Raw genomic sequence first — 22,037 nt, 5'->3', positions numbered from 1 at the left:
CTGCTTTTCTATAGGCTGAGAATTTTGCCATTCTTGGAGACGTTTGGCATTTCCCACCTGAATAAAACCTTGATTACAGTTGCATGTTTGCCAAATTCTGATTCTGGGGACTACTTCCCCAAAGGCACAGAAGTGGAGGAGGGTGGGCATGGTGTGACCTCCCAAAGATGCTGGAGCTGAGGCTGGGGGTCCCCATGATTGCTGGCTGTCAGCTGTGGTGGTTGAGACCAGTATCACAGCAAAAGAGGGAATTTGGGTCTGTTATAGGAAGTTTTAGGATTACAAAGTCTGCCAGTAGAAGATCCCAGAATTCAGGCTGCCTGTGCATTCTTGATCATAGAATAGTTAGGGTTGGAAAGGACCTTAAGATCATCTAGTTCCAACCCCATCTTCTTTGGGGCTTGATCTTGTGGATAAGTGTTGGAACAGTCTTTTATTATAGCTTTCAGTACTACTTTTTTCCATTCAGTAAATGGGGACTTACTGAGTTGTCCTTCTTATCTTTCTCATTGGCATTTTACTTTATATGTTATTAACCAAAGAGAGTCCAGATGCTGCACTGAATACAGAAGTCCTGCCTTTGGGGTGTTTCACCAGCATATCAAAATGATGCACCAACATTAGTGAGCCATAAGATTTGTAATCCTATATAATTAGATGAGAAAATTAGGCAAGGGTGATGCTGCTCCCTTTTGCTGCTAGAGATCTGAGGAACAGAGATTAAGACTATAAGTGTTTATTAATTTCCAATGCTCAGTTTCAGATAACAAGAGCTTAACTTTTAAATTTAATTTAATTTAATTACTCACACCTAGCAATTAGACTGCACATCACTGGCTCAACCAGCTGTGGAAGCAACAGCTAAACCACAAACTCTCCACACCTTGAGGTAAACCTCATTTTAGGGGCCTGAACTAGGGTCTAAAGAGAAGGGACCTGTTCCCATCTCGTATGTGCTCCCACCTCTTTGGGATGCAATGTGGTTCTTCTCCTGAAGACTCAAGCCCTTAAGTCCACCTTGAAATAAATTCATTACAATGATAAAGCTCCCCCCACCCCCCCCACCCCCCCCTTTTTTTCCCCATCTCAGACACAAAACGTGCATTAAGCAATATTAAAGAGAGCTACAAGTCAAGGTCTCCTGGCTGGGGCTGGGCACAGCTCCCCAGTGCTTGATGCTTCTGGGATGTGGAGCTGGGCTCTGGCTGAGCACTGGCCCTCATAGCGCTTGGCACCTGAGCTCAGCAAACTGGAAAAAGCATCTTTTTTTTTTTTTTTCTTTTCCATAGGATTGTTTTTCTGCCAACATATTCAAATCTCACCGAGTTTTTAAACACCTTTCCAGCTCTGGTGGCTTTCTCTTGGATTTTTCCTCTCAGATGCTGGCTGCTCTAGTATTTCTGTGTGCAGTTTTCCTTGGGTCTCTTATTGCTTCTTGTCTAAAAGACACCATGGCCACACCAAATCACCTTGTAAGGGCCTAGTGACTAAATGCTACTTTTTTCACCTTTTCCTTCCATCAAAGCTGCCCATTGTAATGACTGCATGAGGGCACAGGACACAGGCAACACAAAAGACATGTGTGGAGAAACGTTTTACTGTAAGCTGAAGCAGAAGTAAAACAAAATCTCCCAAACCTCAGCCTCCATCCAAATAAGCAGTAACGTCAGACATCTCTGATTGGATTCAGCTTCTGAGCCTTGGACTCACCTCTATTGGTGACGGTGCATTGCTTTGATACACCATCTTTATACCTCTATATGTGTACATATAAATCCTGTTCTTTAATACCTCCTACAGCACCAAGCTGTTTCTCTTTTCCCAGAGTCTCCAGATGGTGCTGAAATCTTCAGAGCTTTGGGGGTTTATTTGTTTGTTTATTTTTAGATAACCTCCCACACTTAGGCCCTAATCCGGATGGCTCAGCCTTTCCATTTACCAAACAATCTTACTTTTAGCTTGTTTTTGTCCTCGCTGCCAGCCCCCTTCCCAGGCAGCTCTGCAATGAATTGTTAAGGTTTATTATTAGTGTTAGTGCTGAACTTAATTTTCTAACTGTCTGTTGTTCTTCCCACTCCCAAAATAATGTGCAGTTTCCTCTGTGCTGCAATTTCAGTTATTTGTTTACTTCCACACTGGATCAAGACTGAGTTTTCAGAGGAGCCTTAGTTATCAAAAAATAAAAGAGAGAGCCACTGATCTCATGCTGCTGGAAGAGCAATGCATAAATACAGAGATACCTCATTCTTTTGAGGCTCCTTTCTTTTTTACTTGTTTGTTTGCATATTTTCCTAAAAACAAAAAGAAACAAAACAAGCAAACTTCCCCCCCCCCCCCCCCAATTCCTTGTTGTTGAATATCATTTGGGGTCTGTAGAAATTAATTGATCCCACCTCTGCTTGGGGTGAGCTGGGATGGGTTTGACATCCAACCCTGATCCCAGCTGCTTTGCAGTTCTTCCAAGCGCTGCTGAGAAAAAGTTTTCCTCAAAACTTCCTTTAGCTCAGATGCCCTTTGGACTTGCAATGGATCTTCCTTTTTCTTACTGAGTCATTAAAAACAGGTAGGAAGTCACAACTCCTCATCCTTTAGTATTCTGATCCGTCTTGATGAAGCTACATTCCCCATTTTTTCTGAGGTAGCATTACAGGTTTTATGTTTTCAGTTACATCAGCTCCTTTGCTACATAGCAATGATTACATGTAACAATAAACACCTCTGTTACATGTCACCCCCCAGATTGTCTCAAAGGTTGTTTCTGCAGAGGCAACTTAATAACCAGTTCCTCCTGTTAGCCTTGTTTCTTTCCTTGTGCAACTTTCGGCTTGCAAGCTGACCTTCAGTTTATACTGGTCCAACTTTAATTTTACTTTTGCTGATGCTGCTAATTTGAGGGGAAACTAGCCACCTACTAGCCACCTGATTTTTGCTCACCATTTGCAATGCTCAGGGTTCACAATCTAAACCGTGGCATCATGCTGATGAGAATGGTGAACGATGGCGGGATGTCTGTCCCACTGTGATGTCTCCAAGGATGAAAACCAGAATTTCAAGGCTGTCTCAGTGCTCAGGCTGTACCTCTTTGGGGCCCCAGTGCTGAGAGGACCCTTGCTGTGGGCTGGGTGATGCTGGGTGACTGAGGACAGTCCAGGTGTGCCTCAGACTGCCCAGCAAGGTCATGCCATCTCCACCCTTGAAAGTTTTCCAGACCCAACTGATTCAAGCCCTAAGCAACCTGTTCTGACCCCAGAGCTGACCAGCTTTGAGCAGGAGGTTGGGCAGGGTCCTCCCGGGGTCCCCTGCAGCATGAATGGTTGTGTTAAGCTAGATCTAGTACCTGGGCAATCTGACAGGTGACAGAACTTAAACCCATCATACTGAAAGAATTCAGAGGAAGTTTTATTTTTACAGCTTGTGGGATGGCTCCTACCAAAGAGCAGCAAACCTCCCTGCAGCCTTCGGGCACACTCTCCTGTGCCAGCTGCAGCCCCCAGCTGTCCTTAGGGCTGGCTTTCTCCCAGCTGAGACTTAAAGAACTATAGTGTTAGTGAGTTCTTTTTCCCCACAGTTTTTGTTCTTTAATGAGCATGCATGGAGAGAGAGAATTGGGGGCTGAGATGAGGAGGGGCAGTAGCAGAAAAGGACTCCATCCATTGCTCTGCTTTGCTTTTCTTTTGGGTTTGTTCAAAGTTTCAGGTCTTCTCCCCAGCACTTTTCCTAGTTTGCCCAAGCTGCCCTACATTAGCATCAGGATTTTCCTCTCATATGCCTAAAAAAATATTTTTTGGAATGGGAGAGAAATTTTTCTGTGCCATCAAAATTCATCTCCCTGAATCCAGCAATAGAAGCTGCAAAACCTGCACAGCACAATGCAAACACCCTTCCTCCATCCCAGTTCTCCCACTAGAGAACAAAATGATTTAACCAAATAATAAATGTTGAAAAGGCCGATCCCTGCAGACTCACAACAAAGGCAAGAAAAATGCTAGGCTAATTATTATCTTCCTTTCCTTGCACAGGACTTTCTGTAAGGCTGTAGCAATTAAAGATGATGCTGGGGAACAAGCTAGGTGGGAGTTAGTCTGACTTAGGGAAATGACTGCTTTCTCTTGCTCTACTATTCTCTGCAGAATATAACATATTTTTAAGCACAGCAAGTATTACTAGTCTCTCTTAGCCACTTCTTTCATATGGTATTATATTATTTATGTCATCTTATGTTCTTTTATATTAAATATGATCTTTTATGGCTGGATTTTTTTCCCTCTGGATGTTTATTCTGTGCTTTCAAAAGAGGCACATACAAATCTAGAAGGCAGACTGCAAGGTTCTGTGCAGGAGGCTGGCAGCTGGGATTACCATCATGCTGGGGTTAACTTCCTAACACAGTGGATACAATTTTATACCATTTAAGGGGGAATTAAATGGGAGAGAGTACGGACTGGGGCAGGTCTTCAGAAACTCACCATGCTAGCTGTTTAGTTAGAGGCTACCACAGTATCTAGTGTATACAGACAGCAGAGGCAAAGCAAGCTGGATGGCTAAAAGACTCTTGTGGTGTTTTCCTGTAACGCTTGGCAAGGCTGCCTTTGCTTCACACCCTCCCTCCCTTGCTGAGGCACTGTGGTGGAAGAATCAGCTGCAGAGGATCCAGACAGTAGGGAAGGATTTAACACTCCAAAGTCTTGTTCTTGTGTTTTTCTAATAGATGGAGAAGTAGGCAATAAACAGTGTCTTGAACCCTCTACTAGTCAGCCTAAGTCATATAATGCTATTAATAAGTGGGGAGGTGTAGTTGAGCCTCCAGGGAATGCTAAAATCATCTTCTCTTTTCACTCCATTATTTAAAGTCCATTGCAATGGGAAATCTTGCCCACAACCTTAGTGGTGATAGTGTAAAATGGTCACATTAGACCAACCTGTGGAAGAGATGCTCACCTGTCACAAGGAAGGGGATAGCACAGTAAGCCTCTCCTGAGCTGACCCTTCTGAGGCTGGGCTGTGCTGATCTGGCTGGGAGGGGGGATGTGGAGGGCACAGGAGCCTCTGGGCCACAAAAGAATTCGGTACCCGCTGCCTGTGGAAATCTGCAGCACACGCAAATACCTTCAGATGCATTTAGTTTCCATTATTGCCAACGTGTCTGTGAGAATACAAAATTACTACAGTGAAGTCACTTGCAGAACTCTATATTAATTAGAATAACCAAGTTATTGTGGCCTGCACTGCTCAGAGCACAGAATTTCACCTTATAAGACAGCATCACACTGGGAAGGGACATAAACCCATTACCCAGCAAGGACATTCACTGTGTGTGTGTCCATGTGTCCTGGCTTCCAGGCAGGAGAGTGAGGGCAGCCCTAGCCTGCACAGCCTTTTGGCCAGTTCTTTCAGGAGATCCAGGACTGAACCTGCCAGCATCCATGAGCGCAAGTCTGTTTTTCAGACTGAATCACCATCTCTTCAGCCTCAACCCAGGCTAGCATTTTTGTAACACCATTTCAGTGTTCAAGAAGGGAGGATGACCATTGGAGGGGTTGCTGTTTACAAGGCTTTTGTCCTTTTGTTTGTGAGAACCAGGCAGCTGAGCGTGAGGGGAGTTTTGTAAAGCTCTGGCTTTCCCAGAGAGGAAGGCTCCTTCTGGCAGTCTGTAAGCGCCCTCTGCTGCAAACGCATCCATCTGGCTTCAGCCGGCTCTGCCCTGCAGATTTATCCAGCAAATATCCATGACACGTGTTAATGTGTGTGCTCTGGCTGGTGGAAAGGGTGACAGTCACCCTGCACTATGAAGGCATCACTCTCCAGCACAGAGAGAGCCTCCTCTGCGGGTGGGACATCGGCACAGCACTCTCTAGACCTTGCTTCAGATTGTATGAAGTTTTGGTGGTAAATGGGATTGGTCTGGTGGAATTAATCTACCTGGATTAGGCCAGAGAAAAGCACAGATGGCTCTTTGGAGAGCATCTAGGCACCCCAGCAGAATTCAGGGTGGTAGAAGGAAGGCTGGAAAGAAAGGGAAGCTTCCAGATAGCATGAAAAGATAAATTTGAGGGTGATTAATGGATGGGGTGATATGTATGAAACACTGGCCAGGAGAGCAGCAATAGCAAAACAGTAAAAACAATAGTAAAAGAGTCACTGGCAAAATGAATAGAGCAGTGAGGAAGAGAGAGGAGGAGGGAAGAGCCATGAAAAATATGAGCAGAGCAATTCAGGTTTGGCAAACTGATCTTGATGGCCAGACAAGAAACATGGGGAGAAGCTTGTAGCTAAGTGGGGATGCAAAGAATGATTGATGAGACAATAAACCATCAGGGCAGTAAATTATATCAGTTAGGTGCTGAGAACACAACACACAGCATGTAGCTAATCATGATTTGGAGCACTCATTAATTCACCCCAGCAAACAGGCTGTCAGTCAGGTTTCCTGAAGGTTAAGTGGCTGAGTCTGGGGTTTCTCAGGCGCACCATGCCATCAAAGTGGTAGTATCTGAGAAATGAGGGAAGAAAATGGAAAAGTGATTGACTCCCAGGATACTCTGAAATATGAGGTGCAGCTGCAGCTATTTTGGTCGAGTTAGGAAACCCTGGTTGCTCATAATTATCTTCATTTCTGCATAGGGGTTACTTGCCAGCATGGTGATTTGCTGTTGGTTCAAATAATGAGAAATCCTATGCAATCCTGGTCAGTGTTGCTTTGCCTGCTGGGTATCTGCTGAAGCTGGGGCTGCTGAGGCAGGATCTGTACCAGTGTGATACCAAGTTCCTCTCAGTCCTGCAAAATCAGGGTGTGCCAAGTAATGACACAGTGATACAAGAGCCAGTAAGAAAACTGCTGAAAAAGCAAACCAGGATGGTGATTTAGAAAAGCACACATCTCTTAATGGGAGGAATGGAGAGTGCTGAAGTGATCAACAATAGCTTCAGCCTTGCAAAGTGTGATTTTCTGGCAGGATGATTAAAATTAAAGTAGCAGGAATAACAAAAGTAGAGGTGAAAGGCTACTCAGTTTGGGAATGTTCAGTTAGTACAGCCCAAATTTATCTCAATTTCTTTGCTTTGGCTAATAACTTAAGGAAGTTTTAAACTATTGGGTTATAGTGGAGGGCTGAAACATCCCTGGAGGACTAGAGGAGATTAACAGTAAGCCCATTTATACAAAGCAGGACTTACAGGCTAGTTGATGGAGTTTACATTCCTGAGAACTACTGGGCCAACCTATTAAACATCTAATTCCTATGGACCTGCAATACTAGTAGGGTGATTAATAAATTCATATGGACTCACTAGAAAAAAAAATTGTTTAAATTAAACAAAAAAAGCTTTGTTGGTTTTCTGACCCAGAAAAAAAGAAAAAAAAAAGATTATGATCACTTGACCTTAGTACTGTTATTGATATTGTAATGTTGTGTCCAAGATCCCGTGGAAAATGTTGCCCAGCTTGAGAATGGGCTACAAGAGGAGACCATGTCTTTGTTCTAGTGATTTCTGAAAACCAGAACTGTTTTGTAGGGATGCTGAGGGCCATTTTGTAGGGGACAGGTTCCTGTTTAGGGCAGGGCTTTCAAGCAACACACTTCATCTGGCCACTGCTTGCTGGGCAACTGTTACCTGCAACCACATCACCGTCACACAGGCATGCCCTGTTAAGCAGGAACAGATCATGTGCCAAGGCTCTGGCATCCTTTACTTGTCCAGCTGCTGCACACTGAGCTTACAGACAGCACATGCACAGCCACAGAGGTGCAGGTGACTCCAACAGGAGGAGCCTGCTGCCCAAACACACACACACATGCTTCTGCTTATGCATCATGGAGAAAGGGAAGGTTGTGGTAGTTGCTTGCTTTCAGCAACTGTCTGCTGCAGTGCAGGTTTCTTGGCCACTTCTTGCAACCACAGCTCATCTTTATGAATGTAATAAGGCTTCCTCATTCTTGACTTGTGTTTTTTCACATAAAATGTTCTCTGTGCATTGCAAACAGTCAGGCTGAATACAGGACAATTTGGGTACCTGAGGCATTACAGTGCCAGTAATGCCTCAAAGTAACAACAGCTTGTATAAACCAAAGGGGATGCTCACTTACATAACTGGGCATCAAGTCTCACCATCAAATCCATGCAAAAACATCATTTTGTTTTTCTATCATTCTTTACTCAGTGGGGAAGCTTCAATGCAAATATCCTTCCAAAGAGAGAAGACTTCAAACAATAATTTCTCAGAAAATGATACTCTTAAAATTTTAAAATATACCTTCTGTTGGTCAAGGGTGATCAGTAAAACAAATCAAGCTGTGCTTGGCAAATAAATCTTGAAAAAAGAAACTTTAAAGATGGCAAGATGTAGCCTGTAAAATCTTCTGGCCTGAAATAAAGAGATGAATTTGCAAAGGTGTCAAGGCCAGATGTTATAGCTCATGTTTCCACAGATGTCTCACAAAGACTTAAAGCAGAGTAACGTTTGAATACTTTAGGCACAGCACCAAGGTACTATGGACTTAGAAATGTTAATGTGCTACTGCTATGAAGTGATACACTACTAAGGGAAGTCTCTTCCCATCTTTATTCAGTGCTTGTAACAAGAGAGGCTCTGGTCTGTGTGCTGTTGACTTGACACAGAGAAATATTGCAGTGGAATGTAAAGGAACAGCACAGCTGGCTCTGAATTTATTTAACATCCCCTTGTTTACATTGCAATACATACGGGACAAACTGTGCAATGATATTATTTATTATTATTCCTTTTTTTTTCCTCAGAAATGAAGAGCCACCACTATCTAAGGAGGCTGGAAAAAGGCCTATATAATCATTTCTCAGCACATGGCAGAAATCAAAGCCTCCAGACAGAGATTTTCCAAGTCAGGTTCTGAAGACTAGGTAAGCAGTTTTCAGTGTACAGAAAAGGAGGCTTAAGTTATGATCCTCTTTCTGTGTACAGAAATACTAAAATTAAGGAAAAAGTCAAGCATCAGTCATGCAGAAAACTGCAAAATGGCAGTATTTCCCAGAAATGCAAAAGAATTTCCTTTTGGGGTTAAGCATGTGTCGCTTAAATATAAATTCTGCAACTTGTAGCATTTGTTACACTCTTCTTCACACAAAACCAGCTCTTTTACAGCACATACTCACACTCATGCTGAAGTACTTAACAGCTTATAACAAGGACAATTTACCTGGTGGTATGCAGACTAGCAAAGCGTAAGATTTACTTTATGGAACAAACAGTAGAGTACATGAAATATTGAGGTTAAGGTCAAACACAGCATGTCAGGAGTACACAGGTACCTTTTTAAGGCAGCATGGCACTGGACCAAAATAAAATTAAGATTTTCTTCCATGAGGGGAGTAAGACTGAGAAAGGGAATTTTTCTTTGCCTTTCTCCATGACTGAAGGCCACAGACCCGCTGTCTCCTCTTGCTGTATGGGAAAAAAGCAACCATTTTGTTTCTGCTTGCATCACAACACACACAGCCTCACATATGGCTTGTCCAGTTACTCTAACAGATCAGGGTACACATCCATAGTTATAATCCATCCAAGCTCAGTCTATGCAGGATCAAGTTAACAGCTGAGAACAAAATCTGCCAGAAGCAAACCTCTCTGAGCTGGTATTAGCTGCTGGAGCTCTCACCTCAGTGAACTACAGCTCACATATGAGGAGTTAGTTATAAGAAACGGTACTGTCATAATGTGCAACAGTAAGAAATGCTACCAATAAAAAGATGAAAATGAATAGCACTGGTGCAAGGGACAGTATCAGGGAGTTGCTCACATGCTGAGTAGCTTCCCAGATTAGTGAGGCTGAGATAGGCTTTGCAAAGCACCTGGACATGCACAAGAGCCTATTCCTCATAGACTAACGTTTCCCAAGTCAGCATGGTTCTCTCCAGCAGGAAACAGTGCTAATGGTGAAGCTCATAAAAATGCTTTCCTCTTTGCCCATAGGTGCCATGCAGAGGTCTGGATAAAAGTGCACCCTTCTCCTCCAAGTCTGTTGCCAAAGGTGGGAGGGATGGGTGTGTTGAGAGGACTGAAGTCTGAACAAGTCAGAAAAGCAGTTGCCTTCCTTGCCCCGACCTGCAAGCACTCAGAGAATCGGTGTCCAAGAACAATGCCTAACATCACATAGGGTGCAAGGGCCTTCCTGCCCTTGACTTTTGCTCTGTACCATTCTGCCTCCCAGTGATTTTGACCAGATTAGGTTCAAACTTTGCAACCATAAAAACATCCTCTCCAGCCACAGGGATAGTGAAGCTTAAATAGTCTTTCATTTCCAGCTTGGATTTCTGGATTCTCTCCCGCTCTTGCTCTTCAAATTTTGAATGCGTGGTCCTTGGCCACACAGATGTCACACAGACATTTTTGTACTCAAGAAGCAGCTTCTGGGATACTATTTGATTGCCAAGGAATTCTAAGTTTAACCTGAAGACTTCTGTGAAAGACATGGAAAAATCCTGTAGAAGAAACTTCAAACCTATTAACTCCTAGCTGAAGCACCTCTTGGGTAGCCAGTTTAATGTGCACAAACTATGTCTAAGAAAAAAATAATTAAGGAAAAAAAAAGAAATCTTAGAAATTACAATGGGTTCAGAAACCTGCTGCTACATGAAGCAGGTAACTAGTGTTCCCACATAGCGCAGATGATGACATACTTTGGCAACAGATAAAAACAAGCCCCATTGTCATGCTCCTCTTCAGAGAGGTTTAAGCACTAACACCACAGTGAAGCACTAAAAGCATACTGAAGGTATTTCAGACAGGAAATCCCAGAGGACAGGTCACCATTTAGAAAACTTCATCACACTGGGATGTGAACACACTGTGCTTTTGGTTCTTAGACAATTGTCCAACACTGTATGTGAAACAGGTTCTTAATGGTGCTTCTGGATCATGACCTTTATCGTGGTATGCATCCAGCTACATGGGTAACACTACCCTGGGTCAGCACTCCGAGGTGTGGCTGATCTAGTCATAACCTACCACCATGCAAAGGGCTGGCCTCTGCTCATAGGTACTTCAGGCAGATCCAGGGACCCCTCTTTTACTAGTCTATGCTTTGTTCTAGTAGCCTCTCTTATTGCTATATATTTTCCCTTTGCAGAGAAAGTTTTAAAATAAGGTATTTCTGTGGAAGAGTCTTTTCTCCAAAAGCAAAGAAAGTTAAGTGTTCAGAAATGTAAGCTGGGAGGTAGCATGAGTGCTTCTGACAGTGTTAAGACAAAGACACTATGTAAACTACAATGCCCTTAACTTGGTATCAGTATTTCCACCAGGAACCCCTTAAGATTTACCTTTAACAAATACTTACAATATAGGTAAGGATATGTTTATTCCGTTATGTACCTGACCAGACACAAAGAAGAGACTAGCTTTGGAAACATCTCACAAGTATATTTGTCACAAAGCGTGACCCATTTTATACTTTAAATGGCATTTCAGTACAGTACAGCTGCACAAGCCTCCGTTCTCCCTGAAAAGATGCTTGACATGCAGAAGGCAGACTTTAGCACACAACATATTTATGTACATAAGTTCCTGGATTTGTTTATGTTTGAGGACAGTAGCTCAAGAAAACTGTTTGTCTTAATCACTTCAAAAGCTTTCTTTTCTTTCTCCACTGTTTATTGTCTGTATCTTCAGTATCGTCAGGAGGATCTGGTAGCACAAAGCCATCAGTCATTTTATAGTAGACTACTGTGGAATCTGACTCAACTATGGCCAAAGTAACTGACAGCGGGGTGTCAGGATCATCCTGTGGGAGTGATGCTTTTTTCATGATCTCTCTCATCCTAGAAGAAGAAACAATCAGTTAGAAAGGAGCCCACAACCACCCAAGGAGGGCACAATAGTAGAAGTGCACTACTGCTATTTTTATTCAGCTTGGGTTTATTCTGCAAATTTGTCTTCACAAAAGGAAGTATAATATCTATGCTAATAAAAATCCAAAGTTGTATAATCAAGCAACAAAACCAAATTACAAATAATCTTATAAAAATGTACTCGGTTACATACACCTCTGCTGGAAATGGCTCAACACATGCTTCTAAGCTTTGCTTAGGCATACTGTTGTGCACATGCCTCAACCATCCTTCAACTACCACAATCAAAGCAGGGCAATCACTAATGGCCTTGTTCTCATTAGATTAAAAAAAAAAAGAGTTAAAAAAAAAATCTAGTTGACTAACACATGGCGTTCAGTTAGAGGACAAAATAATTAAGACTTGTTCCATTTGCAGAGGTAAGTCTTCCAGTCTGTGCTACACTTCTGTGCCAGATTGTGGAAGACCCAGGAACTGAAGCCAGGTTTCTCTACCTCCCTGTCTAGACTAGAAGCCACAAGACTTCTTCAAAACAGTCACATAAATAATGTCATCCTTAAAAATTCAAGACAAAGTTAAGCATTTTTCCTGTTCAGCTTATTTTAAGAATAACATGTCAGTTACTTTTCAGTACAGAGCTGAGAACAACGCTTCTTCCCAGAGTCTACTGTTTGGTCAAGTACTGCAGGAGCACAGTGTCCAGAGGCAAAACAGTAACACTCCCCATCGCAAGCATATCCACAGGGAGCTTTCTACTTGCACTCAAGATCAGGTGCAAGAGGGCTCATCTGAGACTGCCAGGACAGTTTACAGTCTGGGGAGAGGTCAGCTATGCAGTGTATATGGGGGAAATTAAAATAGAAATTGCCACTCACTTCATGTGCCCCTAAGATCTCACTCACCATAAAACATGCATTTTTAAAGCTGGGCACTGTAGCTGAAAATAAGGCTCTTTCTAAATGCACCAGTTTTCAATCATTATCTTCCTTTGAAACTTCTCTGATCCCTTAATAAAAGCCAAATGAAAAGTGGCAGAGAATAAGCAGCAGCCTGGAAAGACTACGCTATTAAGCCCATGACCCTCTTAAGTATCCATCTGTGTTCTGAACTGTTCATAACTCAGCTTGGCTAAATTCAGAAGTGCCTTTTCTTTTGCTTTCACCACTGGCCCATATATAACGCAAGCAAGGCAATACAACATAATTAGTTATTTCATGCAACAGATACTAAGGCTGTGAAAAGCCACACTCTGGTTCTCCAACCACAAGCACATCCATAACAAGAGAACAAATAAAGAGATACTGTGTTGGCCACCAACAGAAAAGAGACACCTGCAAGAGACTCATACTGCTACTGGCAGAGACTCTGACGAAAGAACTATACATGGCTTTTATGAAGCAGTAGATATTAACTTCTCTCCTGGGAATGCAAATTAGAACTAACAATAAAAAGGCAAATAAAAGGGCACAGCTACCCAGGAGAGATTATTTTGAGACCCAGAGAAACCAAACTCATTTTGAATGTGGACAGTCCTGTATCTGGAAGCAGACTCAGTCAGTGGCCTTTATTCACCTGTCAGCCAGGGCAGAAGCTCCTTCCTATTTTCTTTAGTAACTGTCACCATTTCTCCTCCTAGTCTATCAGTGGGATAGATGTTATAGTGAGGTCTTAGTTCTAGATTTCTCACCACCCATAATTTCTTCTTGCACTGCCAAGCACAGATATCTGAACCTTTATTTCCCCCCATTAAGCATTCAGACTTAGAAGATATACCATGATCCCAAAACCGGCCACATCCTGACAACAAATTGACATTTCTTCACATGCTTAACTTACTTTTCAGGATACCGAGTTTCAGGGTTCATATAAAGAGCACAAAGACTTAGCCCATTGCCTCAGGATGATCTTCTAACACCACTATTTACAGAGCCCAATGCTTTCCACTGTACAATTGGAATCAGCCTCTATTGACATAAGGAATTAGAACTGCAAATGCAAATTTCTCCTCTTGCCACTTTTCTCAACACAGGCAGCCCCAAAACAAAGCTCTCATTCATGCATATCACAACTAGCCATAATGCAGTGCAGAACATCTGCAGATTAGTGAGAGGGTATCTTTTAAAAGAATAAGCTTCAGAATTCAGGAAGTCTGTATCAGACGCCTGTGTTTCCTCCCCTTCCCTGAAGGCATCACTGTTAAATCTCTGCATCCAGCATGTTCAATTTCTCTGCAGCAGCAGACATTTCAAAGGAGAAGTCAGAGAACATCTGGGTTTGTGCCAATTTCACTGCACTTGCTACCCGTCACAAACAGAAAGATGAAATATTACAGGAAATGTATAGTTTTTTTTAACCCTTTTGACTATCTATTACTGTCTATGGAGGGGGGAAAGCAGTAAGAAGTGCTCTTGGCCCACTGAAATTCAAAGGAATGCAAAGGAAAATGGCTTTAAACTGAAAGAGGGTAGGTTTAGACTAGATATTAGGAAGATACTCTGTACTGTGAGGCTGGTGAGGCACTGGCACAGGTTGCCCAGAGAAGTTATGGCTGCCCTGTCCCTGGCAGTATTCAAGGCCAGGCTGGATGGGACTTCGAGCAACCTGGTCTAGTGGAAGGTGTCCATCCAAGAGAGGAATTTTCCATCTCTCACCGTCTTCTTTTATTCATAAAAGACTTTTGTACAAGTACCTAGGCCTTCAACACACATCAGAAATCTGTACCGTCTTTCCTACTGGTCCACTCCTAACAAAATGACATCTAATTCCAGAGAAACAAACAGGTATATGACTGGTGAACTTCAACTGTAGCTTGAGGTTTTAACTTGTATCCAAAAAGTAAAAAAAAAAAAAAAAAACCAAAACAACAGACCAAAACCAGAAAACCAAGAGTATTTCAGTGGTTTGTTCCATGCAAGCACCTCTGAGAAGCAGCAATAAAAAGGAACGCTCAGATATGTTTTATGGTGGTTACATAGAGCTTCATTAAGCTGAAATGGAACTACTGCCTTCCATACCAGAAAAGCCAACAGCTTTCAATCTGCCCTTTATACTTGGATGAATAATTCATTGCAGGCTTGGCCAGCCCAAACAGCTCCCTCTCCTCCATACAAGGCAGGGCTGGAGAGTTAGCACAAGCTGGTCTCTGTAGCACTACACAGAGATCGTTACTCTGTGCATCAGTGTGTACCACTGTTCCTGACTTTTCTGGATAAGCCTCATGACAATAGGACCAAGGCAGAAGAAACCTCCCATAAAGCACAATACCTTGAATTTAGCCAACAATATTAAACCAGCACAGCATGGCTCACCACTATTCCAGACCTAGCCGCAGGGCAGGCAACAATATTAACTTAGTGCCTTGAGATACAATGTGAAGAATCACGTGGTGGTGGGAGAAAGTCTTCTCTTTGCTGTCCATTTACACTATGTGCCTCATTGGTCAGGAAAAGGAACTGAAACCCCAAGGAACATAAAATTATTTTTTTTCCATGGAAATTGAAGAACAAAACAAAGCATACAAAAGGGAGGAATCAGAATTCAGCAAAGCTCTACAAGACACACCAGCTGTAGGTTGTTCAATCATAACACTGCATAACCAACTCAGCTGTATGAACCACAACAATCACTTTTAAACTATTAATGAAGAGTTTGCATTTAAAACCAATTAATTGCATTTTCAATGTCTGATTTGCTGTATGAGTAAACTCAAGTGATGCTTACAGCAGAAGAGTTATTGACAAAACTGTGAAGATGATGCATGGCGCACTTCCAGTGCATTTAAAGTAACAGTACTTCTTACAAGCAAAACCACTTCAGATTAGAGGAAGATCTGTTTCAAAAACTACAAATTTAAAAGAGGATAAATCACTTCTGGTCCTCAGATTTGCTTCTAAGGATGTTTTTCAGGTTTAAAGTTGAAGCATTTATGTGTTCTTTTTCTAAAATGAAGTTACCATTTTAATGAAATAACCCTTTCCTTCTTAGCCTAAACCAAACTTTGCAGTTTCCATAACCTCATGCAACTGACTTTATCCTTCATTTCCAGCACTTCTGCACTAAATAGAAACAGGGCAGTGACACAGCATTTAATCTGATCTGTTATTGGTAGCATTTTGCTTGGACAATGTTATTTGTCTAGGACAGACAACACATAACTTCATCAGATCCAGCATCTAAGTCCCTGGTTCTTGGAAGGGTCCCTGGAAAGCCACAAGGCTTTCGACAGTACCTAGAAAATCCAGCTGTCAACACTGCAAGTTCCCCTACACTTGCTGAGCTTCGTTTATGCAAGTTTATGTTTATGCTACTAGCTCTGAAGCAGGACTAACTGCTTCCTCAGATTTGAGGAGCTACAACTCTGGAATGTACTGACAATTGGGTACTTGGTGTGTACTAAAGTGTCATCTGCAGTAGTTAGCAGCAAAGATGTCTTAGCCAATGGACTGACAAATTCCTCCTCAAGTATGAATCACTTCTAAATTCAAAGGCATACAAACACAAGGTTCTCCAAACCTCAGCCAGCTGTGTGTGGTTGTCAGTGGTCCAAGATAAACAGAAGTTGCACCTCAAAAATATCTCCAGGTCTTTATTCACAGAAGATTCAGCAATCTTCCTTCTAAGAGCACGCATGCACAGCATGAAGCCATTTCTCAGACTGTATGAGACTGCCATTGACACTGGTGGTCATTTTGCTCCAGACCCCATAATTTTGTGATTCAGTGCAGCCTTACACTGGCAGGGCAGGATGATCAACTTTCAGCAGGCTGTTTGTAGAAGTGGACAGTGAGCTTAGTAAGCGGAACAGCTTTTGCCTTGGGCAGTTAATTGTCATGCATGAAGTGGACATGATGAAACCTTATAATAGGCTAGGGTGCTCATATTTATCATTTGCTTAGGTGTCTTGCTAGTGATTTCTACAGCAACTTTACTATGGCCTTCTAAGGACACTATCCTCTGAGCATCAGCCAAGTAGGAATCTTCATGAGACACCTGGGAAGGCAGAGCTTGGCTGAAGTGGCTTTGAGAAGAAAACCACCCCTGCAGACCCAGGTCTTACTGGTTAAGCAAGGAAATGCCGTCCATAAATGCTGCCATTTGCTAGCTGCTTTTGGAGTTAGGACATTTACGGGACTAGCAATGAGGACAGGATTTTTTCACCTTCCCAAGTCAATGGCTTTCTTTCAACAGTGAGTTGCATTCACATGTACTCATACCTCTTCCTCTACACCTTTAGCAAGTAAGACAAAACCCTGAAGCACTGCTTTGAACAAAACAGCAAAGCACTTAAGTAGAAAAGCTTTTCTGTCTATCTATAGCTTAGCAAGTCAAATGAGAAAGTTATCATTTAAGACATTAGATACCTAACAAGCCTCCTGCTATCAATATTCACAACAAAACACTCATGACTGTCAAAACAAAGAAGCAGCAGTACTGTAATACTGCCTCCAACTCCTTTTGTAGGATGCCTTTTTAATGGCCTCCCTCTGTGCTATGCAGCTTTGAGCTAGCTACCATCTACACCCCCTGTTTTTTGTCTACTGTTCCAGCAAAGGAGCTGAGGAGTTGATGCTGGTCTTTTCCTACAAGGACAGACCAGGCCTCTTTGCATCAGCACTAATGAAATGCCAAGCATCCATATGCACATGCTTGTTTAATAACACAAGCATAAGAATACAATATAAGCATATATAATCTTCCTGTCTGACACCACCTATGGTTATCAAACACATACAGGCTTTAATGGATTCAGCTGGCATTACAGCCCAGTATTCAGCTCTGTTTAGTGACAATATGCTCTATGTAGTTGCTCTGTACCCAAACCTAGTCACAAACTGTACTTTCAGTCAATGTGATGCATTCACTTTTTGCTTCTCTAACTTACATCCTTCCAGTAATGGATTCCATCCGCACTAGTGCCAGAAGCAGAGCAAACAGTATCACCACAGTACAAACAAGTTCAGAGGCTCCAAATGAAAAGCTCCAATGAAACAGTAAAAGATAGGACATACATGCAGTGCAATCTCTCACTGTCATTAAAAGCCAACTAGAACATACTTGCTGGCATTGATCCAATGACAGGAATCAAAGTTTCCAACCTCGGTGAAAACCTCTTACATTAAACAAGCATAGCAGCTCAGCACATAGACACAGTTTCTCAAAGATCTCATATCCTAATTTGATGCCTTCTTTTCCTACCTAAAATCTAGTCCGAACTGTGAATAGCAGTGTGTCCTTTTCACACACAGTGATCTGCTTCTTGCAGAGGCACTCGGCATTCTATCCTGCAAGACTTCTCAGCAGCTTTCCCGTTGTGGAGGACACACTGTATTTCTTTTTCAGACCAAGCCCACAGGAGTGATTGACCAATACTTGCAAATGAAAGATTTTTTCAGCACATACAGTATTCAAATTTTCTTCCCCCTCACAAATACATACTTAGGGAAGAAATGCAACAGAATGAAGATGGAAGCCTGTTTACAGGAGGCTCATCTGTCACTACTAAAAACCTTAAAAAAAAAAAAGGGGGGGACAAAAAAAAAGCAAAAACCATAGCATGTCTAAAACATCATTCCTAGAGTGCACACACATCTGCTAAGTGCAGTTAATTAGCTACCTAGTACTATGTCAGGCTGCTGCCCATACAGCAAGAGGAAACAGCAAACACTAGCAAGATCTGTAAAGCCAGCCCTGAGCACATGTTACTAGCAAGAGCAGAAACAGAGGAAACTGAAAAATGTAATACCATATGATGCAGCTGAAATAGTTGAGGTCTTCAGAGACATCCTAGGAAAGAATGGCAAATACCAGCAAAAGAAGGCAGCCATTATCAGAGGGTAAATGATACTGTGTGTTTGAGGCTATTCTACGGGCCAGTTAAAATATACTGTAAAATTACTCAAGTGGAATTTCTCTAGGCTGCAAACATCTGCAATATCACAAAGTCATAGCTGAGTTGTCCTCTGCTTAAGAATTACTTAGTCTTGCATGTGTCAGGAAAGCAAGTATAAAAATCATAGCTCAGGGGACAGTTACACATTAAACTCTGGGTAAGTAAAAGGAATTTCCAGTTGGAAGTAGCTAAATTATACTTTCAAAACAAAAAGCAGACCAAACCAAACACACCAGGCTTATCCATAGATTAAATGTCTCAAAAAAAAAAAAAAAAGGCTTATTTTCAGACAGAAATTCTCCTGGACCTTTCTTCTTAAATACTTTGAAGCCCAGTAACATTAAAAAAAACATTGCTAGATTTTTCCAGACTACACAAAAGCAACACAAGAATGTTCAAAACATAAGCTGTGAAGGTCATATGTTCTAACCCTGTCTCTCAAACACATACTCTTACATCCACTGTTATCTCCTAAAGCCTATGCAACTTCTAAACAACATAAAGTGTTTATCAGCAGAAGTCAGTTGCTGTGGGAAGCTGACATCAATGGCATACCACTTTCAGAGAGGGAAAAACAGAGACTGACACAGCTTAGAAAATTAAAGAAATCTCAAGTTTGCATATATGCTTGCAACACCCAAAACAACACTGCTCACAGGCTGAGGTATTGCTTTCCTCTGACACTCCTTTGTCTTGTCCCTCATCCCCTTTCGACCAAGTCATCAGCAGCCTGTTAAATACCTTACTGATAATGTGAACCAAACACTGACCACATCCTTACCTCTCATGGCTCAACAATATGTGCACAGGTACGGGCACCATCACTTGGAGACTGTCCTGTTCTTTTTCACGTGCATGTAAACATACAAGCTGCAATTCTGCTACTCCAACATAATTCACTTCATGCCAGTTTCTCCCTAGAAAGGTTCATCATCAGTGAACAGGACCAAAACACAAAACACAAGTTTTAACCATTTAAATATCCAATTTGGTATTTAAGTTAACATCTAGGATTCTGTTTCCCTCCCTCCCCTCACAGGAGATTTCTCATGAGAGACAACTACCCTCCGGAACCATCAAGCTTGCCTTCTGAGACACAATGCTGTTAAAGAAACCCAGGGGAACAGTACTAGTCTGCTTACTCCACAGCTACACTTTTACCCTACAGAGTAGGGATCTGTCTGACAAAGCTTTGCTTCAAAAAGGCAAAAATAAGATAAAACCCACACAGCTTTTAGTCATCTGCAGCATAAAACTGCAATCCAAATTTGGGCTTTATCAGTACCCTAAAACTGTGAAGGAACAGGTGCTAAAAGCATGATTAATGATAACACACAGTTCTTCCCTTTATGGTTGAAGGGATAAGTCTGAAAGTTTTTTTGCTGCAGAATTACAGGAGCCTTCTCTTGGTTATTGAGGCACTTTCTTCAGTGGTATAACAGACAGTGCTTTCTGCTCTGTAAAATCCCTCCCTTCCCTGACCTTGAGAAGCACCAGCCTCCAAAAGAAAACAAAGTATTTCTATTAGGCTGGCTGCCTGCCTACACATAGTCCCTTTCCAACAAGCCAACTTGGCAGAATTGCAGGCAGAAGTTTGTACACCAAGTAACTCTGCTCCACTCCTACAAGACACCAGAAGACTACACTGCCTTTGTCATAATTACTGCCACCAGACTTCTAAATGATATTGTTAAAGGAATCCTTACCCACTCCAGAAAACAGCATCATAATCAGGCCAGCATACAACACCCAGTTGCTAAAACAATACCTTTAGTGAAACGCTGGTATAATAACTTTGACATTAATCTAAAAATAAGGACCAGCACAACCACTAAACTTGCAACTTCACTTTTCCATGTTCCTTTTCCTTCCCCTACTCCTCTTTTGATTATTTTTTTTTTCTCCATTCAGAGTGTCTTTGCCCTGGAAGAGAACGGGCCCTTGTCTTCTTAAAGGCTCCAGATGGGTAATAGAAATCTTCAGTGCCAAAATACTGTTTCTTAGGTTGCCATCACCACGAAGTTTCAAAAATAATATCAAAGACTTTGTAGGAAAGGTCCTGACAGTGGACAAACTTTTACAACACCTAAAGGCAAAAAAAAATTATTCACTGGATTACCTTCTAAGAGGTCCAGGTAAACCACAAATGCAGCATAGATTTGAGAACTGTCAGATATATCAAGAGACATCATTTCTGTGAGCTGAAACCCAAAAAAGTAACATTGGTGAAGGAAAGCAGAAGTTATATTAAGAATGCACAGTCCAAACCCAGAATCTGTAGAGCTGTCTAAGGCACCAAAATCTGAAGCCAGCTTTAAGGAACAACAGCAGTTAAAAAGCAGGACTTGTTTTCTGACAAGCTGGGGTTTCCCACATTCCCCCTATTTTGGTTCTTAAGAAAGCTAGCCAAATAAAAATAAGGAATCACAACTATTTCTGGAACAGACCTAGCTTTGTGGAGAAGGGCTATGAATTTTACCTATTTTTGCTACAGCACACCAACATAGGATGATAGCCAAATTAAACACTGTTTTCAGCTGTGTTCAGTATAGTAACAATTAACAGGCAGTAAAAGTTTAGGACGGTTGTGTTTTCCAGCTGCAGTTACAGCATTTACAACGTCGTTCTCTACCTCAAGTGGCATCCCCCAACAACCCCACCAGTGCGCCTCACGGGCCGGGAGCCGAGACCCCTCGGCAGGCCCAGTACAACCAAACACCATACATTAAAATCTCCTCCCGCCATCACCTACGTGAGGTGCCCCTCAAAGCCATGGTGGGGGAATTAGGAGCTGGAGCAACGGGCCTTGGCAGGAAAGCGGAACGCCCACCCTGAATGACTGAGGGCCCCCCACCGCCCGTCGGCGCCCGGGCAATGGAGGACCGAAGCGCTCCGCAGTCCCAGCGCAGCTCACATGCCCACCGTGGGGTGAATCGCCATCCAGTTGCCGCCGGCCCCCCCGGCCCAGCCGCCCTGGTCCCCCGGCTCCTGCGTGCCTGCGGAGGTGTCCCCCTCTGGGCCGCAGCTCCCCTCGGCCGAGGCGGCCGCCGGCTCCATACTCTCCCCGGTGCACCACAATTGTGCTCCGGACGGCGCCACGCAGCCTTACACTCCCCGATAGCCTGCGCTGCTCCCGTTCCGTCTCCGCTTTGTTCCGCTGCGTCCCTATCCTCGGAGCCGAGTCTTTCTCCACGGCCAGAAGCGCTGCATTAAGCCCTATTTAAACGCTGTTTACGGCCAGACTGGCACCTTATCACAGTATGGCCTTTGGCAGTCCCTTTTTCTAATCACAAGGTATTATTTTGCAAGGAGGCAATATTATTCCTATATG

General features: G+C 42.6%; 1 protein-coding gene across 1 annotated transcript; it reads right to left on the bottom strand.

Annotated features, from left to right (window-relative positions):
* Positions 1–11,374: 11,374 nt before the first annotated feature.
* Positions 11,375–21,763, bottom strand: TSEN15 (tRNA splicing endonuclease subunit 15). The gene is made up of 4 exons (XM_061345697.1): positions 21,629–21,763; positions 20,826–20,907; positions 19,488–19,623; positions 11,375–11,787 (listed from the first exon to the last, which is right to left on the bottom strand). Exons 1-4 carry the CDS (start codon positions 21,761–21,763, stop codon positions 11,586–11,588), a joined length of 555 nt encoding a protein of 184 aa, XP_061201681.1. The 3' UTR covers positions 11,375–11,585.
* Positions 21,764–22,037: the final 274 nt, after the last annotated feature.

The sequence above is a fragment of the Neopsephotus bourkii genome, unplaced genomic scaffold (genome assembly GCF_033783945.1).
Source record: "Neopsephotus bourkii isolate Nb327-2 ecotype Australia unplaced genomic scaffold, CSIRO-AGI_Nbou_v1 NB_234, whole genome shotgun sequence".
Taxonomy (NCBI): Eukaryota; Metazoa; Chordata; class Aves; order Psittaciformes; family Psittacidae; genus Neopsephotus; species Neopsephotus bourkii.
The sequence above is the reverse complement of the archived record's forward strand: the minus strand, read 5'-3'. Positions and strand labels throughout refer to the sequence as shown.